The 19022-nt window shown below is 43.1% G+C and overlaps 1 protein-coding gene across 2 annotated transcripts in view; it reads left to right on the top strand.

Moving 5' to 3' along the window:
• Positions 1 to 19022, top strand: part of IRAK4 (interleukin 1 receptor associated kinase 4) — a 30340-nt gene that overhangs the window by 142 nt on the left and 11176 nt on the right. Inside the window, exons 1-7 of one of the 2 annotated variants that reach the window (XM_067564177.1) lie at positions 134 to 431; positions 990 to 1159; positions 6486 to 6631; positions 6977 to 7159; positions 7852 to 8012; positions 11382 to 11446; positions 11824 to 11938. In XM_067564177.1, the coding sequence (XP_067420278.1) occupies positions 999 to 1159; positions 6486 to 6631; positions 6977 to 7159; positions 7852 to 8012; positions 11382 to 11446; positions 11824 to 11938 (831 nt within the window). In that variant the 5' untranslated portion in view covers positions 134 to 431; positions 990 to 998. Of the gene's footprint in view, positions 1 to 133; positions 432 to 989; positions 1160 to 6485; positions 6632 to 6976; positions 7160 to 7851; positions 8013 to 11381; positions 11447 to 11823; positions 11939 to 19022 lie in introns of those variants that run through there. The other variant, XM_067564176.1, reaches the window with a different exon arrangement.

The following is a 19022-nucleotide window of genomic DNA, read 5'->3' as shown; positions in this document are numbered from 1 at the left end:
AGTGAGCGAGCCCGGCGAGCCCGGCTGGGCGGGCAGACGCGGGGGATGCGGCAGGGCAGGGCAGGGCAGCCGTAGGGTCACATGGCTAGCAAAGCTGCGTGTGCACAACTTCTAACACGTGTTATTGGCGGGCAGGCGGCGCGATGCTCACAACCCGGCCAGGCTGTAACTGGGGCGGGGCGAGCGGGGCAGCCACCCGCCCAGGACGTAGAAAGAGGGCGGTGCAGGATCGGGCCCGGGCGGCGGCCGGTGTCGCGACCAAAAACACTCTGCCCGGCCGAGTTTGGGACCCGTCTCGGTTTGTGGCACGCAGGAGGCCCGATGCCAAAATCCGTGACCGCCGCAGTTTCTGTCCTGCCGCTGGTTCGGGCACATAGGAAGTGCCCCACGAGGGCCAAGTGAGGGCAGGGTGAAGGCACCGCCGTCGCTCTGTAAGTAGCATTATTCCCCTTTTGTATAAGGGAAAACTGAGGCACCCAAACATATGATCTGCCCAAGATCCCAAAGGAGGCAATTGGGAGAGTTACAGGGCTGGGAGTAGGGCAGCTGCACAGGGTGAAAAGCCGCAGGGGGCAGAAAAACGATGGAAAAAACCAGGGGGCACTGATATGCTAGCTCGCCCTGGGGGCTAAAATGCCTAGTTACAGCTCTGTGTGGAACTGAAGTGAGAGAGGATGTCTAATAAGTGAGCTATGTGAGCAGGAGAGATGCAGAGATGGACATAAATGGAGGACTGTGCATGTTTATATAGCATCGAACTCAGTGGAGCTTTGGCCTAGTTGACTTCTAGTACCATAATATCCATGTTAAAATGTGGGAAGTGGAAGAAAGGGGGGAAAGAGTAGTAGCAAGAATTAATAGAATGAAAGCAGGTGGTGATGTGATTAAAAACAAGTGAATTAAAATGTGACAACAGTGAATCTTATGCCTTATGTCAATTGTAGTTTTAATTAAGAACCTGTATTAAAAGGATGCAATGCATTTGTTAGAAATCGAAGATGAGCAAATCCATAACTCCTTCAACATATGTGCGCAGCATTGGCTATAAACTCATGATGCAACTGGCTGATTTCATTGATCCACAAGAAGGATGGAAAAAGCTAGCAGTAGATATAAAAGACTCTTCTGGTGAAAACAGATACAACCAAATGCACATAAGGTATTGTATAAAAGTCATGAGAAAATAGATCACCATAATGTCCTAGTTTTGTTTTTAATCAAATTGAGGTATTTAGTGTAAATGTCTCTTCGTCATTACTGTGACTTGTAATAACTTCCATATGAGGAGAGATTAAAAAAGACTGGGACTATTCATCTTAGAAAAGAGATGACTAAGGGGGATAAGACCGAGGTCAATAAAATCATGAATGGTCTGGAGAAAGTGTATAGGGAAGTGTTCTTTATCCCTTTACATAACACAAGAAAACTAGGGGTCAGCAAATGAAGTTAATAGGCAACAGGTTTAAAACAAACCAAAGGAAGTACTTCTTCACACAGTGCACAGTCAATCTATGGAAATCATTGCTATGGGTTGTTGTGAAGACCAAAAGTATAACTGGGTTCAATGAAGAATCAGTTAAGTTCATGGATAAGGTTAAGATTTTGTGATGGTTATTTTTAGTAAAAGTCATAGAGAGGTCGTGGGCAATAAACAAAAATTCATGGAAGCCCACGACCTGTCTGTGACTTTTACTAAAAATAGGGGGGGGGGGAGCTGACTGCTGCAGGGGGGACAGGACTGATAGCTGCGGGGCTGAAGCAGAAAATGTCAGAGAATCTGTGACAAAATCTTATCCTTATTCATTGAGGATAGGTCCATCAGTGGCTATTAGCAAAGATGATCAGGGATGCAACCCTGTGCTTCAGGTGTTCCTAAACCTCCAGCTGCCAGAAGCTGGGAATTGATGACTGGGGATGGATCACTCAGAAATCATTCTCTCTGAAGTACCTAGTGCTAGTCACTGTCAGAAGACAGGATACAGGGCTAGAAGGACCATTGGTCTGACTCAGTATGGCCTTTCTTAACTTGTACATGAACCTGAATGGCTTTCTGAATTTCATAGCTGTTACTTGGTAAGGAACAAACTAAAATCAACTTTTTATTTTGATTTATCATATTTAGTTTTTAATTATCCTAAAAATAATGCTAGAAGATATTTAAGGCTATGGATATAAGGGTTCAGTCTACCGAGCATATCATCTACATTCCTCTTTAATCCAAAATTAGATACTTTGGATGAGATACTTCCATCTATTTTATCAGTTTTCTTCACAAAGTTTTATGAGAATAGGCCAGTTCTTAATAAATTGTTCAAAACAATCAACCACAGAATTCCATCGAACATCTTGAGGGAGAATGAGTTTGGATCCCCCTGCTCTCTTCAGTGAAGCTGAAGCAAAATGATTGTTATGGAAGTATTTTGCGACTTCCACAACATTTTCTTTTGTTCCTGGAGAAGATGTACTTAAGTCTTTGGCTAAAAGATGCATTAAATGGGCACTGCAGCCATATGTTATTAAGGAGCATCCTTCCAGTTCTACTTCTAAGTATCTTCTCATCTTTGCCACATTTGCAGCATTGAGTGAATAATACCAAACGATGAAAATATTCTCTCTGTGCCTTTATGACAGTGTCTTAACTAACTCCTCTGCCTTGCTTTCCTAGCTTTACCACCACATAAGTACAGAACAACAACAACAATCCTATCTATCCAGCCTGTGTCTTTCTTGGCGCATCTGACTTTAGTCCAGTGGTTCTCACAACAATTTTTTTGGTGGCCTCCGAGTGCAGTCACCAACTCTTGCTGGTGGCCGCATTGACAATTTTTCCTAATATACTCCGTTAACATTAGGAAAATCAAATAAATATGCACATATACATGTCCAAATAATAAGTTCTGGGTTTTGATGCATCAAATGTGTGGATCTGAATATTAGCAAACGTTCAGGAGCTCTTTGAATGGAAAGGCTGCCTCACTTGCCCCACTCACCTTTCAGGTAAGAAAGGTGAGTGGGGTTCATGAAGAACTGCAGCTCCTGTCAGGTGGCTGGAGGGAGTTACTTGTTCTTCCCTGCAGAGCAGCCAGTCTGGTTACATGTACGGCAACTGCCCTGAGCCACCTGGCAGGAGGCAGGGAGGGTGCTGCTTTGAAGGGGGAAGAACTGCAGCTTAGGGAGGGAGCTGGGGGTTACTTGCATGGTTACGGGGCGGGAGGGGGGATGAGTGGGTAAATGCAAGGACCCTGGAGGCAATCGAGTGGTTGGCAGGGAGAGAGGGATGAAGGGGGGGTGGGTGCTGGAAAGGCAGGGAGGGAAGGGGGTGGGAGTCGGGGCCCCAGGCACTGCCAGACAGCCAGTGGCTGGCAGGGAGGGGTGTGGACCCCGAGGCAGATGTCAGTTACCTTGGCGCTGCAGTCTGGCAGTGGAAAGTGCTTCTGGGAGCCAAGGGCCAGGGGTTATTCACCCTGCAGGGGCTGCTCCCAATAAGTCCCGGCTTGTGATCAGGTGAAACCTGACTGGGCCAGATGGATCCTTACTCCTCCCTCCCCAGCTGCTCATGGCCACACAGAAATCCCCCGGTGACCACATGCAGCCACGGTGGATGCAGGTGGCCGCATTTGAGAACTGTTGCTTTAGTCTGCTGAGAAACAGAAACTGAAAGCCGAGAACTTTCAAGAAGCAAGAGCTGGTAGTTAGGCTGGACAGACTAGAGCCATTAATTCATTTTTATGAGATTGTAAGTGTAGGCTTAGCATGTTTGTGATGAGATTTAATTGTAACTGTTATTTTTTTAAATGAGACAAATTTAGTATGTTGATGATTTTTAAAAAAAATTAAAAAAACGATTAAAAAAAAAATTTTTTTTTTTAAATCATTGCTTTTTATCCACTCTGCTGTGTGCAGAGCTTTCCCCTGCCCTGAAGCGCAGCAACAATAAAATGAGATCTGCTCTGACGGTAGAGAAGCAAGTGGCGATCGCTGTATGGAAGCTTGCAATACCAGACTGCTACTGGTCAGTGGGGAATCAATTTGGAATTAGTAAATCCACCGTAGGAGTTGTGATCCAAGTATACCGGGCCATTAATTGACTTCTGCTAAGAAGGGTAGTGACTCTGGGCAATGTGCAGGACATAGTGGATGGTTTTGCTGCAATGGGGTTCTCTAACTGCGGTGGGGCAATAGATGGCACGCGTATCCCTATATTGGCACCAGATCACCTTGCCAAAGAGTACATAAACAGAAAGGAATATTTTTCAATGGTGTTGCAAGTGCTGGTGGATCACAGGGGCGCATTTCACAGACATCAATGTGGGATGGTCAGGAAAGGTGTATGGTGCGCACATCTTTAAGAACACAGGTCTGTTCAGAAAGCTGCAAGCAGGGACTTTCTTTCGGGATCACAAAATAACCGTTGATGACGTTGAAATGCCAGTAGTGAACCAGTGAGACCCAGCCATGCTTCCATGGCTCATGAAGCCAGACACCAGACATTTGGACAGCACTAAGGAGCTGTTCAACAATAGGCTGAGCAAGTGCAGAATGGTGGTGGAATGTGCCTTTGGTCGTTTAAAGGGTCGCTGGCACAGTTTGCTTACTGAGTTAGACCTCAGTGAAAGCAATATCCCCATTGTTATTGATGCCTGCTGTGTGCTCCATAATATCTGTGAGGCAAAGGGAGAGTGTGACATGCTGTACCCCATGTACACCCTTATGGTGTGATTTGTATATCATTCATGTTCACCCTTACACTGTAACTGTGTGTTGTCTGATGTAAATTATGCCATGTAAGGTGTTTTTGGAATGTTTATGGCATTCTGAACATTATTGTTATGGTAGCATGTTTCCTGCAATGTCATACATGTGTACAGATACGAAACTCTGCTGTGTCATATCCCCAAATGTGTGTCTCACATGGTTTGAATAGAGACGAACACAAGGCTGTGTTTCCACACCCAGCAGAGGCATGCATACAGGAACAGTGGACTGGCCTAAGCACCTGTGAGCACTTTGGCTCAAGCAGGAGAAATCATGCCCATGGCCGGACAGGGCTGATCACCTGACCCCAGAGGGTGTTGGGGAAAGTTGTAGAAAGCTGAGGTGTCTTTGTCTCGTGGCTCTCCCCTGGAATCCATCTTCTAAGCAACACCAAAGACTGAGAATCTACCCACAGGGAGGGGGGCCTGGTTACAAGAAGCATCGCAACCAGCCTGTGTGGTAAGCTGAATACAGACTGGCATATTAATCTTAGGTTCAGATGCAAGTTATCTTTTAGTTAATTGTGATTAACTCCTTGACTTATTAATAATGACTTAGGTTTGCTTAAAATTGAGCTGTAGTCAATAAACTTATTTGTTTGTTTTTATCTAAAACTGTGCATGTGGATTGCGTGTGTGCAGAGACCTCACTTAGAGTGACAGAGCTGGTGCATATCAATTTCTTTGATAAATTGATGGACGAGTGTAAATGAACTTGCAGTGTGCAGCACTGTACCCTGCAAGATGGCAATTCGCGGGGTTGCATCTTGGATGGGGGTGTTTGCTGGGGGTCTATCCCATGAGTGGTTGGTTAAAGCACTCCTTAACTAAGTGAGGGACTGATTACACGCAGGAGGCTGGGCTTGGGCTGACCCAGGAGTGAGTGGTTCACACAGCAAAGCGGGCTATGTCGGGGCTCAGGAGTGAAGAATTGGGGTGACACAGCTACCCACCAGTCCAGATTGCAGGGGGTGAACGTCACAGAGAGACATTTCTGCAGGTGTGGGGCATGGAGCAGATAGACTGCTAATTTTGAGCAGCCAGATACCTGGGCAATAAGACGAGTCTAGTGAGGAGTACTGCATCTCTGGGAAGCTTTGAAAACCTGTTTCATTAATGACCCACAGTAACATGCTGCTTATCTGCGTTGTGCTTTCCCATACCCTCCTTTCCATTGTATCACTTTCCCTTTACCCCTTCCCCCTGCTCCCCCACCCAAGCACTCCCATACTTGAAATAGAGTATTTTATTCTCAGAACGTTGACTTTTATTGCACAAACCTGTATGTATGATATGATGAATATCAAGGAAGTGAAACCTACCTGAGGGGTTTATTCAAGCTGTCTTAAAATTTCTTAACACCTTCTTAAGTCAAACACCTAAGAAACAGGTGGAAGAAAAGTTCTCTTTGCTAAATATTGAACACCCACACCTCTTCAGTTGAAGGCTGAGAGGGCTCCCAGTTCACTTACCTGGGTCTTCCAGCAGGGCCCTTTAGCAAACAAAACAAAAAGATTTGTTTTTCTACCATTGAAATATTAGGAATAAACAGAAGGAAGCTTGTTAATATTTTTTTTAACTTTTCAGGCCTCCTGCTCATGCTATGAACAAACACAGAAAGGGTGCAAACCTATCACCTTCCTCCCTTCCCACCCTCCCCCCACACCCTCATGGTCTTTGCAGGTCACTTCTTATTTAAAAAAATAATTTGGTTTTAATTTGCCTTTTAAGGAGATTTGAAGGGCTAATAAAGATGGGAAAGAGCCCCACCTGTGAATTACTCTATGACTGGGGAACATCAAACTGTACAGTGGGTGATCTTGTGGAGCTATTGACCAGGAATCAGTTCCTAGCCCCAGCTAGCCTTTTGCTTCCAGGTAATACTGTTCTCCACAGTATGTATACATTGCATTGTCCATTTATACACATTTTTGTAACTTCACAGTAGCTCTCTATTTAAAAGAAATTAAACGAATAGCTTGTTTAAATGATAAGTGAAGGGCGTTACATCTCTCCTTAGTTATTTTTTTAATTGCAAAGATTAAGAGGAATTCTTTAGTATCTTACAAGTGATATACTTTCTTAAATTTTAGACACATACAGAACATGTCGCATTTAGTGAACCTTAGATATCCATCAGCCTTCATTAAACGCTGATGCTATGTAACCTATCATTTTCTATTTCCTAATACTCTTAAATATATTTTAAATTTTATTCGCAGATGCTGTTAGGGTGGCAGATGATATTACAGTGCTTCTTCCTTCACAAGAAACTATGCTTATCTGTGAAAATCAAGTGCCTATACAGGAAAATCAAGTAACATCTGTAACACCTCTTTTAACTCAGAATAGTGCTTCTTCCTGCTTACGTCAAGAGAACGACAGTCTGCAACTTAGTGACACAGGTATGCATTTAGGTAGAATTCAATGCAGCGTCAGCTGCTGGCTTCCATCATCACACATATCCTTGAGCCAAATTCAAGAAGTGAAAAGAACATATAGCAACCAAGGGGCCAGATTTTGCAAGTCTCTGTAAGAAGCCTCCTACCCTCTGTCCAGTTTTTGTGCTGCCTGCACAAAGGGATTTTGGCCTGTTGTCATCAAACTTTCAGTATGCATGCTCCATCTTGATATTAACAAGGTCCCTGAGGTGGAGTATTGGATATGGAAGCTTCTAATTTGAACATGCTTTATATCAATATTAGTGATGAGGTTGGACTGTTGCAGTACTTGCTCCATGGGCTACACTTTGGTTTCCTGAGCTCTAAAATTAAAGCTGAATTCACTGTACATCTGGTTTCTCCCACACCAGGAACTGGAAGATATTTGTACTCGAATTATCTGCAAGTAGTGAACAAAGTTATCAAAGAATAGGTAACTCACTTGTAATTTCTTTTCTTTTCTTGCTCTCTGGTGTCTACTCAGAGAGAGCAATTCTGGCTTAAAACTCAATGAATCCAGAATTAAAGATCCGCAGTGCAATTATTTATACTCTGGGAAATCTATTGTTTAAAGAGAGCCTCTTCACACACATGTTCTTGAAAGTGAAATTGACATTTCAGTTCCATCCTAAATGTGAAATGTTCCTTCGTTTCAGGTTTCCACAGCTTTTGGTTCCACGAGTTGAAAAATGTTACCAACAACTTTGATGAACGACCTATATCAGCTGGAGGTAATAAACTGGGAGAAGGAGGCTTTGGAGTTGTGTACAAGGGCTACATCGATGGCAAAATTGTGGCAGTGAAGAAACTTGCTGCTGTAAGTTTTCATAAGTGTTTTTTATATGAGCACCATATGCTTTATGGTGTAACTAGTTTGTATTTTAAGTGGACACATGCAGTATTTTTTATAAGTGACAGGAATATTCCAGAATTTGACATCACTGAAAGCTTGAATGAGAATCTTTTTCTCAGATTTTAACTCTTAAAAATGCATTATTCTTTCATCAAAATGTTAGTCACCGGTTTGGACTTTTAGTAATATAGCAAAACCTCTGTAAGACCTTAATGGCTCATCTAGTGAGATGTCTGTCTCCTAAGGGGGCCGATACCAGATGTTTCAGAGGATTTCATAACTTCACTCATCTACTATGGCACACCAGATGATGCAATACTATGCCACTGACAGAGATGAATTGTAGAAGTGAATTTTTTTCCTGGTCTTGTGATTATTTTGTGCTCTCAAGTCTCAGAATGGGTAGTCTCTGTAACTTTACCCTCATTCAACTTAGGTGCTTCCAAGGTTAGACATGGAAGCTCCATTTTAAAAAGTTTTTCTAAATAACTCTAGTCTAAATAAACTATTGTAAGGGACAATTCAATACTGGCAAGTTGGAGCAATGATTTTGTAGGTCTTTCCCATTCTGATTTCTGTGGTTCTGTGCTTCAGGTAAGTCTGGTCTTTGTTTTTAAAGCTCTTTACCTCATTACTGGCTGAATGATCCCACAAGCTAAATATACATTCCATTAATATTTTGACATTTACCTATTATAAACTTGCTGGTTAAGTATAAATATTTACTTTTGTAAATATAAAGCACAGTATTGCAATTAGAGGACAAACAGGTGAGCTAGCTGCTATGCTGACATCCTAGATCCATTTATCGTATAATCAAGAATAGTAACGCTGTGATATCTCATTTTCAAGTTCCATTAAAAACCACACAGTAAAAAACTAATGTTTTCCAGATGGGGAAGGATAGAATTACTAAGGGGAGAACCTTTCCAATTCTTGAAAAACATTGTTTATTACATACCTTCTGTGTTTTTTGCTTGTTTAAAGTAATTGACATTGTCATTCCTGGGTGTTCAGAGGGACAGTGAAACTAACGTGTTTATTTCGGGAGGGGAATGTAGCTTGTCTGAAATCGGAAGTGAAAAAGATAAGCTTTTATCTGTATTTTTGTGCTGCTACATTTTAAAACGCTGAAGCAAATATCCTAAGTTAAAGTTCAGCTGCCAGAATTTTGTGTAGGAGCCCAGATTTCTCTTTCCAAGGGCACAGACTTGTAGCTCTTTCTAACCTGAGTGGTCCCTTTGATTTCACTGGTACCATCTGCAGGGGAAAGGGCTGCAGAAGCAAGCTCTCGTCGTTTAGTTTACTAACACATACAGTAAAACTGATCTGTCAGCAAACATTCACATACAAGGGGATAAGCATCTTTCTACAGCCATTTAAGAGTTCTCATATTATCCTAATGTTTTACTGCTGCTTTTTATTCCAAGCCCTTGAGACTCAGTACCAAGACCACCCTCTTGGCTAGGGAAGATTTGACAATTTAAGGGGGAGAGAATTCTACATCATTACTTTTTTTTGTTACTAAGGGGACAGTTGCAAGTTCTGTGTGGAAGACACTAGGGAAATTTTGTCATTCTAATCAGCATTTCCAATAACAAGAGAATACTGTGTAACAGTGATAAAGAATAACTATCTAGTGCCAATGATTCCATCACAAGTAGTGGCAGAATTTTATTTTATAAAGGCTACACTGTAACCAGCTGCAAGGGAGAAATGGAGAGAACACCCTTCACTGACCCCCTGAGAAAGGTCCCTGTTGCAGAGAAGCCAAGTTATTTAGTCAAGGGGGTAAAAACCAGGGAGGAAGAAAAGGTATTTAACTTACAGGAAAAAGTTGTCTCAAGAACAATTGGTATAAACTGGCTATAAATACATTTAGGCTGGAAATTAGAAGGTTTTCTAACCATCAGAGGAGTAAGGTTCTAGAATAGCCTCCTAATATTACTAGTGAGGGCAAACAACCTAACTAGTTTTAAGATAGAGCTTAATACATTTAAGAGTGGGATTATATGATGGGCTTGACTGCAGGGGTAGGGGACTGAGCTCAGTGGTACATGGGGTTCCTTCCAGTCCTATGTTTTATGTTCCCTAAATCTTATGCTTCAGGGCTTCAGCTGGTCACCTGCAGGGGTCGGGAAGGTTACTCCTCTTCCCATTGTATTCTGGGTTTTCTTCTCTTCTTCCTCTTAAACATAAAAAATGGCCCCAGCTGGATATGGGGTATGGTATGGGGTGGGCTGGTGCTCCAAGGCAGTACAGAGAATTCTTTCTCAGATGCTTGGCTGATGTGTCGTGCTCAGGATCAAACTGATAGCTATTTTTGGGGTTGGGAAGGAATTTTCCACCAGATCAGATTGGCAGAGGCTGTGGGTTTTTTGCTGTAGCATAGATAGAGGTTGGTTGTTAGGATCATTGGGTATATCACTGGGTATATTTTACCAAATCAATTCTCTGCCATTGAAGGGACTTCTGGCATTAGTTCATTCAGTCCCTCCTATTCTCTGGCTGTGCTACATAATAGTTTAATTTCCTGAGTGCTGTAATGTTTTAGTTGGGCTCAATACAGGGATAACTGGATGGGGTTTAGTGACCTGATGTGTAGGAGGTCAGACTAGAGGATTTGATGATCCCTTCTGGCCTTAAACTCTGACTCTGTAAGGTCACAAAAGAAGTCTGTGGCAGTGCCAGGAATAGGATCCAGTTCCACAACTTTAAAATATGTGCCTAAATGTGGGCTAAGGAAGTGGCCTGACTTCCCCCCCCATACCCAAGTGCTGAGCACCAACTAACTTCCATTGACTTTAACAGCTGCTCAGCTTAGGTGCTTAAACATGGATTTAGGAGCATCTGATTTTTTTTTCTTCTTAAATCTTGGCCCAGATCTCTTGATTCTCAGTCTTGTGCTTTAGCCGCAAGACCAACCTTCCTCTCCATTGGCATGAATACAGGAGGAAAACATTCTGTTAGATAGGACTTGACAAATGCAATGACCAATGCAGTGGCAAATAGGAAATTCCCTTGCAAGCATGTGGGCATGGGTGGGGCTGCCCATCGCTTTCTGCAGGATGATGTTGGTTGCAGGTTGGGGCAAGAGGGGAAAGGTTTTTGGTCTGTGAGGGTAACCATTTGCATATGAATCAGTACTGACTTTCTGGGTCAGCGAAGACATGTGATAAGGATGTTCCATAGTACATATTGTACTGCCAACTGCTTCAAATCAATTGTTTATGGTTTACAAAAAGAGGAATCCCCAGGTAAGATTTACAATAAACCTGTTTTGTATGTAATCTCACCTATAAAATTAATGGAGAACTAATATTTTCTTTGTAGATGGTCGATGTAAGCATTCAAGATCTGAAACAGCAATTTGATCAAGAAATAAAAATAATGGCAAAGTAGGTACTAAGTCATGCAACTTTTTCATAAATGTAGCTATAGAATACCTACGTTTGCAGCGTTATCCTTGTTAGCATGCTGCTTTAGGATTTCCTTGTTGTAGTTTTGCATGGAATAATTTGGAAACTGTTAATGTTAAGTGAAAACATTAACAAAGCTAATGTGGATCTTTTCTGCTCACGATAAAGATTTTTGGCTGATGATTACCTCTACACAGTTTAGTAGTGCCATTGCAGGTTTGTGGGCTGTTAGCTAATGTCATGTATTTCTAAAACACTTTGCATTTAGGCAAACTATGAACTGGATTCCTAGAATGCTTTGTAATTATGCTAAGCTTTATTGTAGAAGTAATTATTAAGGTTTCTCTTTGCCACAGGTGTCAACATGAGAACTTAGTAGAACTGATTGGTTTCTCGGGTGATGGTGATCAGCCCTGTCTGGTTTATGAATACATGCCCAATGGTTCACTGCTTGACAGACTGGCTTGTCTGGTAAGTGAAATTTATTATTACTTTTCTAGCTTTGTCTTCTAATTCTGTCAATGTCCAGAAGTTTATTCTAATGTCCTTAAGACACCTCTGGATTTGAAGTGGTCAAGCTATGATATTCTACTATGTTCCAGCTGGAAAGCAAATACAGTTAGCATTTTATACAAATATTTTAACTTATTAAGAGATCAGATATAATGTTAATTACTTAGAACAAGCTGGACCATTGTCCTTTAACAGCTTGTCTGAGAAATGGCAGCTCCCCTTCTTAAAGTTTTGTGAAATGTTTGAAAACCTGTAACTTTATCAGTGAGTGCCAGAGTTCTTTGTTTGGTTTTTAAATGGCATCATTCATAGAGCAATCTATTCTCTTTTGTGATAAGTTGCTCTCTTCCCATCTTGTCCATTGTAACCATTTTTGTAAGGCATACAGGAACGAAGGCCTGGTCTACACTGGCGACGGAGGTCGACGTAAAGTCACTTACGTCCATCTCCGAACACCTGCGTCTCCACTGGCACTACTGTTAAGTCGACTTAAGTCGTGGCAAAATTCAACTTTATAAGACCACCTCTGCAAGTGGCGTAGCGCCTAATTCAAATTTATTGGTTCGATTTAGTGTCCATGTAGACACAACTTCACTTAAATCAACTTTATTGGCCCCTGGGAGGTATCCCACAATGCCCCGTTTTGACCGCTTTGGACAGTCGCGCTGTGCTGCTCAGTGGTGACGCTACCCGGAAATGTCCCCTCCCCTTAAGCCCCGGGAAAATTTGAATTTCATTTCCTGTGCTGCCAGCGTGGAGAGAGCTTTGTTGCTGTACTCCTCATGGCTAATACAAAGCCCAAACGCGCTCCAGTATGGAGTCAACCAAAGGTCTCAGATCTCATCGTCTGTGGGGCGAAGAGTCCGTTCTGGCTCAGCTCAGAGCCAGCAAAAGAAATCTGGACATTTATGGGAAGATATCCCAGGGCATGTTGGAGAAGGGACACAAGAGGGATGCGTGGCAATGCCACGTGAAGATCGAGGAGCTGTGTCAGTCATATCAGAAAGCCAGGGAAACTAACAACCATTCTGGCTCCTCGCCCAAAACATGCCACTTCTACGATGAGATGCATACAATTCTCGGTGGCGATCCCACCTTGGTGCTGCCCCGCAGCATTGATACCTCCGCTAGATCACAGTCCAGGGACAATGATGAGGACTCCATGGATGAGGAGGAGGCTGAGGAGAGCAGGATGCAGGAGAGCAGGGTGTCCTTTCTCCCTGAAAGTCAGGACCTATTCCTGACCCCAGAGCAGTCTAGCAGCACGCACGACAGCAGTAATGATCCCGGGGAAGGCACATCTGGTGAGTTCCCCTCCCCCCCCCTTAGCAGTTCTGTCCTTTTACATTGGGGGACAGGGGGGGTAGGAAGGGGATTTCTGGCATTTATCGGACTTTACTGGGGGTTTACTAGAGGATGGGGTAGATTGCACTCTCAGCAAGTTTGCAGATGACACTAAGCTAGGGGGAGTGGTAGATACCCTGGAAGGTAGGGATAGGATACAGAAGGACCTAAACAAACTGGAGGATTGGGCCAAAAGAAATCGGATGAGGTTCAACAAGGATAAGTGCAGGGTCCTGCACTTAGGACGGAAGAATCCCATGCACAGCTACAGACTGGGGACCGACGAGCTAGGCAGCAGTTCTGCAGAAAAGGACCTGTGGGTTACAGTGGATAAGAAGCTGGATATGAGTCAGCAGTGTGCCCTGGTTGCCAAGAAGGCTAATAGCATATTGGGCTGCATTAGTAGGATCACTGCCAGCAGATCGCGGGAAGTGATTATTCCCCTCTATTCGGCATTGGTGAGGCTGCATTTGGAGTATTGTGTCCAATTTTGGGTCCCCCACTACAACAAGGATGTGGACAAGTGCAGAGAGTCCAGCGGAGGGCAACAAAAATGATTAGGGGGCTGGAGCACAAGACTTATGAGGAGAGGCTGAGGGAACTAGGCTTGTCTAGTCTGCAGAAGAGAAGAATGAGGGGAGATTTGATAGCAGCCTTTAACTACCTGAAAGGGGGTCCCAGGGAGGATGGAGCTAGGCTATTCTCAGTGGTGGCAGATGACAGAACAAGGAGCAACGGTCTCAAATTGCAGTGGGGGAGATGTAGGTTGGACATTAGGAAAACGTTTTTCACTAGGAGGGTGGTGAAGCACTGGAATGGGTTACCTAGAGAGGTGGTGGAATCTCCATCTTTAGAGGCTTTTAAGCTGTGGCTTGACAGAACCCTCGTTGGGATTATTTAGCTGAGGTTAGTCCTGCTTTGAGCAGGGGGTTGGACTAGATGACCTCCTGAGGTCCCTTCCAACTCTATGATTGTATGATTCTATGTTACCCACGGAACATATTATTTATGTGATGAGATATGCTCCAATAATCATCAGTTGATATCTCATGGAAACTTCCATGTAGGAAATCTGTTATCCTTCGCAAAAGGTTTCTGGGGAGGGCTGCATTGTTCTTCCCTCCAGAGTAGGATGCTTTGCCGCGCCATGCTTCAGTCAAGGGAGCCGGCATCATGGCAGAGCACAGCATAGTGTCATAAGGGCCAGGCTGGTACCCCGCTGCGTGCAGCAAATCTTCCTTTTCCTCATGCATTACGTTCAGGAGACTGATATCGCTCATGGTCACCTAGGGAAGACGGCACATGTTTAAAATACCCGAGCTATACAGCAGATGCCCTGTACCTTTGTATTCCCCATTGCAGTGTCCTACCAAAAAACTTTGATTACTTTTATTTGGTTTAAGCAGAGATTATATATCTCCACCCCGCGCTGTCCGCAGATCCCCTTGCTTCCCATCTTTGTAAGGGCACAACGAGCCGACCCTTCTGGGATGTTAAGAATGGAATGAGGGTCTGGCTGCTCATAATTGGCGGCCAGTCTTTCTGCCTCCACAGCCCAACCCTGGGGGAACCTCTCACCCTTTGCTTCACACACATTATGAAGAACACAGCACGCAGATATCACCGAAGGGAGGTTCTTTTCACTCATGTCCAGCCTAGTGAGGGGACTCTTCCATCTGCCCTTTAAACGCTCAAAGGCACATTCAACAACCATTCTGCAAGTGCTTAACCTGTTATTAAAACACTCCTTGTTGCTGTCAAGGTGCCCGGTGTACTACTTCATTAGCCAAGGGAGCAAGGGGTAAGCAGGATCCCCCAGGATCACTATGGGCATTTCCACAACCCCGATGTGAATTTTTTGGTCAGGGGGAAAAAAGTGCCCACCTGTATATTAGAGAACAGCTCTGAATTACGAAATACACGAGCGTCATTCACCTTCCCAGACCATCCCACATAGATGTCGGTGAAACAACCCCTGTGATCCACAAGGCCCTACAGCACCATGGAAAAGTACCCCTTGCGGTTTATGTACTCGGTTGCTAGGTGGGCAGGCGCTAAGATAGGGATGTGCATCCCATCAATGGCCCCACCGCAGTTTGAGAACCCCATCATGACAAACCTGTTCACTATGTCCTGCACATTTCCCAAAGTCACTATCCTATGTAGCAGAAGTCTATTGATGGCCCTGCACACATGAATCATGGCAGCGCCCACAGTAGATTGACTGACTCTGAATTGATTCCCAACCGAGCGGTAACAGTCGGGGGTTACCAGCTTCCACAGAGCGATGGCGACTCTCTTCTCCACCGTCAGAGCTTATCTCAAGCAAGTATTCACACGCTTCAGGATGGGGCCAGCTCCGAGCACAGTTCGAGGAAAGTTGCCTTTCGTATATGAAAGTTTTGCAGCCACTGGTCGTCATCCCACAGCAGCATAACGATGCGGTCCCACCAGTCTGTGCTTGTTTCCCTGCACCAGAACCGGCGCTCTACGGACTGCAGATGATGCGTTACAGCCTGCAGCAATCAGGAATTGTTCTGCTTGATGGCTTGTAGCAGGACAGCCTCGGTGGCATCGCTGTTGCCTGTGCTTCGGCTTCTTGCTGTACTTCGAAAATACTTGATGATAAGCTGTGATGTATTTGTGATGCTCACAATAATAGTGCAGAGTTGAGCTGACTCCATGTCTCCGCAGCAATGGCGATCGCTGGGAGTAAAAAAACGGCGCGCAAATAGTTTTCCTATTTGTTTGGGAGAAGAAAGGGGAGGGGGAAGCAGCATTGCATCATGGGATGATGAAACTCATCCCAACAGCCACTGCAGCTCGTTGCACTGTGGGATAGCAACCCACAGTGCACTGCTTTGACTGCCGACACAAGCGTGGTGAGTGTGGACGCACGAGATCAGCGCAAACATCATGGTGTGTACACGCTGCTGCGACTTCTAAAAATCGGCGGGTGAAAGTAGACTTTAAGTAAGTCAACTTCACTCGGCAGTGTAGACATAGCCTAAGACTTCGTTTCTTGGCCTAGTCCCTGTCCTTGTAACAGCTACCCACAGGAGGGAGAAAATGTTAGCTGGCACAGAAATGTCAGTTTGTTTTACAGTTATAACTTACAATATGAATATGAGAAGAAATGCTTCTTACTTCATGTGGTTTCTTGGTACAGTGCTGAGTCAATGAGCATAACTTCATTCTAACCATAATCTAGTATTGCCCCATTAGAAGACTCCACCAACAAAAATAGTGGGTTAATAATAAAACTAGTTATTCAAAGATTATAAATGGACGGTATACTTATTCATCTCAAGAACTGTTTGTTCAGGAAAAGAGACCTGAAAGATCACATCTTTCTGATTGGTTTCTTTTGCGTTAATCTCAAGAGAGAAACAAGTGTCTAAGAAAAACTAATCATTTAAGAAAAATGATCTAATTTTTAAATGGACTTCCATGTAGACATGAATAAGCAAGCTAGCCATTGTGTCAGTAAACTCCAGTTTAGTCTACACACAGACTTGCAGCAGTTTAAGAAAAGGTGTTTGGGTTTTTTTAACTGATGAAGTTAAACAAGTGCATGTCTGCTTGTAAATAGTCTTTATTTTGGTTTAAGAACAGCTTATTTCATTTTAGATTAATCCTGTAGAAAAAACTGATCAAGCTAAACTGAAATAAGCTACTTTTAAACTGAAATAAGACTCACTGTTTTAACTAAAGATGTGACTTTAAACAAATTTAGTTCAATTGGTGCAAGCCCCAAACTAAGCTATTATAAACCAGGTTTAACCCATTATAAGAGTGTCGGATTAGATTAGTATCAGTTTAGTAAAATCATTTTAAAAACGGACTTAAAACCAATGCAACTAGTACCTCTATGCAAGCCCTGAGTGTGTTTGTGCACAAACTTGCTCTGGTGTAACTGTCAGTTTTAAAACAAACAAAAATCGCTTTAAACTGATGCAAGATAGCTTGTAGACACGTCTCTTTCTTTGGAAGGTGTGTTTGTGAAAATCTTTTGCTATTTGTCTCTGTAACCTCAAGAATCAGCATTAAGGAAAGAAGGAGCAGGGCAGAGCACTGGTTGTCTGAAGAGCAGGCAGAAAGAGGCCAGACCCTCGCAAGCAAGGGAGAGAACAATCTTATTCCCTGTTAGGTTTCAAAGGCTTTTCCATTCAATGACCAGAGGGGGAAATGGATGGTTGTGGGAATGTGTATTATGCTTGTTGACTTTCCAGAACTCCGAGTACTTGGTTTGGTACTTGGCAGTCCTTTCTTGTCTCATCCTTTTCACTCCATAAAGCCTAGGCTGAGCTGAGCAAGGGAAATTCATGCTAATCCTCTACCGTAGGTGGCTGACTGGGGCTACGGATGGGGGGAGTTAAATATCTCCATTCTCCCAGCCTAATTAATGCCATGAACCAAAGTGAAAATCTTGTGCTGGTAAATTGTTTGTTTGCAATCCCTTAATGAAGAAACATTAGCTTTTCACTTTGTCATTCATGTTCATAAAGTTTATTGACTGGCACAATTTGCTTTGGTTGTGTAGATGTGATGTTGCAGCTTTTGAGGCTGAAATAAAATGTAGGATGTAATTGTTGCCGATGTAGTTAGCTCTTTGTTTTGCAATTTTGGTTATTGCCGATATCTAGGGTAAAACCAAAGCACTAAAGAGCAAGTTTTGAAACAACCTAATGCAGTTCTTAAAATAAAAAGGGGTGGGAGAGAAGAGGAAATGTAACCTGAGAAATCTACATATTGCTACAGGTGAAGAAAGAGAGAAACATTTATTAGTCTTTAAAATGACCTGCTGAAAGCAGCTAAAACTGTCAGACCAATGTTGAAGCAATGCAAGAGAAATGAAACATACCAGATTATCATCACTTCAAATTTTAATACATCCAAATGAGTTTGCCCTAATTACTAAGTCAGGTCTTAATTATCCTAAAATGTTTCCTCTTCCATAGATCACTTGAGAGATCAGGAAAAAATGTTAACGTCCTACTGATAAACAGTGTCTCCTCAAGTGACCAATGGCATTCAAAACCTACTCTTTGGCGTTTAGATCTTGATCTGTCCTATTGAATTGTTTGTTGGAACCTGCTGTATTCTATCAGGACTTAGAGAATCACAAGGGATGGTTAAAATCTCAATTTAACACAGAAATCAATTGACCTTGAGTGGAGTGGTGACAGATGTACCAGTGATATAAATAATATTTCTATGTCTTCTGTTTTCAAGATCATCAGTCTTTTGAGCTTGCAGAGGCAAGCTTTTAAAATTTTTATTCCTGAGTTGCTGAAACCAGCTTTTTGTAGACAGTAGTCTCTTTACTAAATGCCGTATAATCTTCCTGTTTTAGAAGCAAAATGAGCAACTAATCTTACTTTCTTCATGCTTCCTCCCCACCCCCATTTTAATGATACACAAGTCTCTTAGGCCTGATCTATACTAATGCTGAAAATCGATCTAAGTTACTCTTGTTAAATTACGTAACATAACTTAAGTCAACGCACCTTAGATTGACTTGCAGCAGTGTCCACTCTACAATATGTCGATGGGAGATTGTCTCTTGTCACCATAGCTTCTGCCTCTTGTTGAGGTGGATTACAGATGTTGATGGAAAAGTGCTCTCCCACTGACTTAGCGTGTCTTCACCGGACCCACGGCTGAATCGATGCTGCTGTATCGATGGAAGCGGATC

The sequence above is a fragment of the Emydura macquarii genome, unplaced genomic scaffold (genome assembly GCF_026122565.2).
Source record: "Emydura macquarii macquarii isolate MOO-44397 ecotype Brisbane River unplaced genomic scaffold, CSIRO-AGI_Emac_v2 contig_2636, whole genome shotgun sequence".
NCBI classification, from domain to species: Eukaryota; Metazoa; Chordata; order Testudines; family Chelidae; genus Emydura; species Emydura macquarii.
This window is presented reverse-complemented; position numbering and strand designations above follow the sequence as displayed.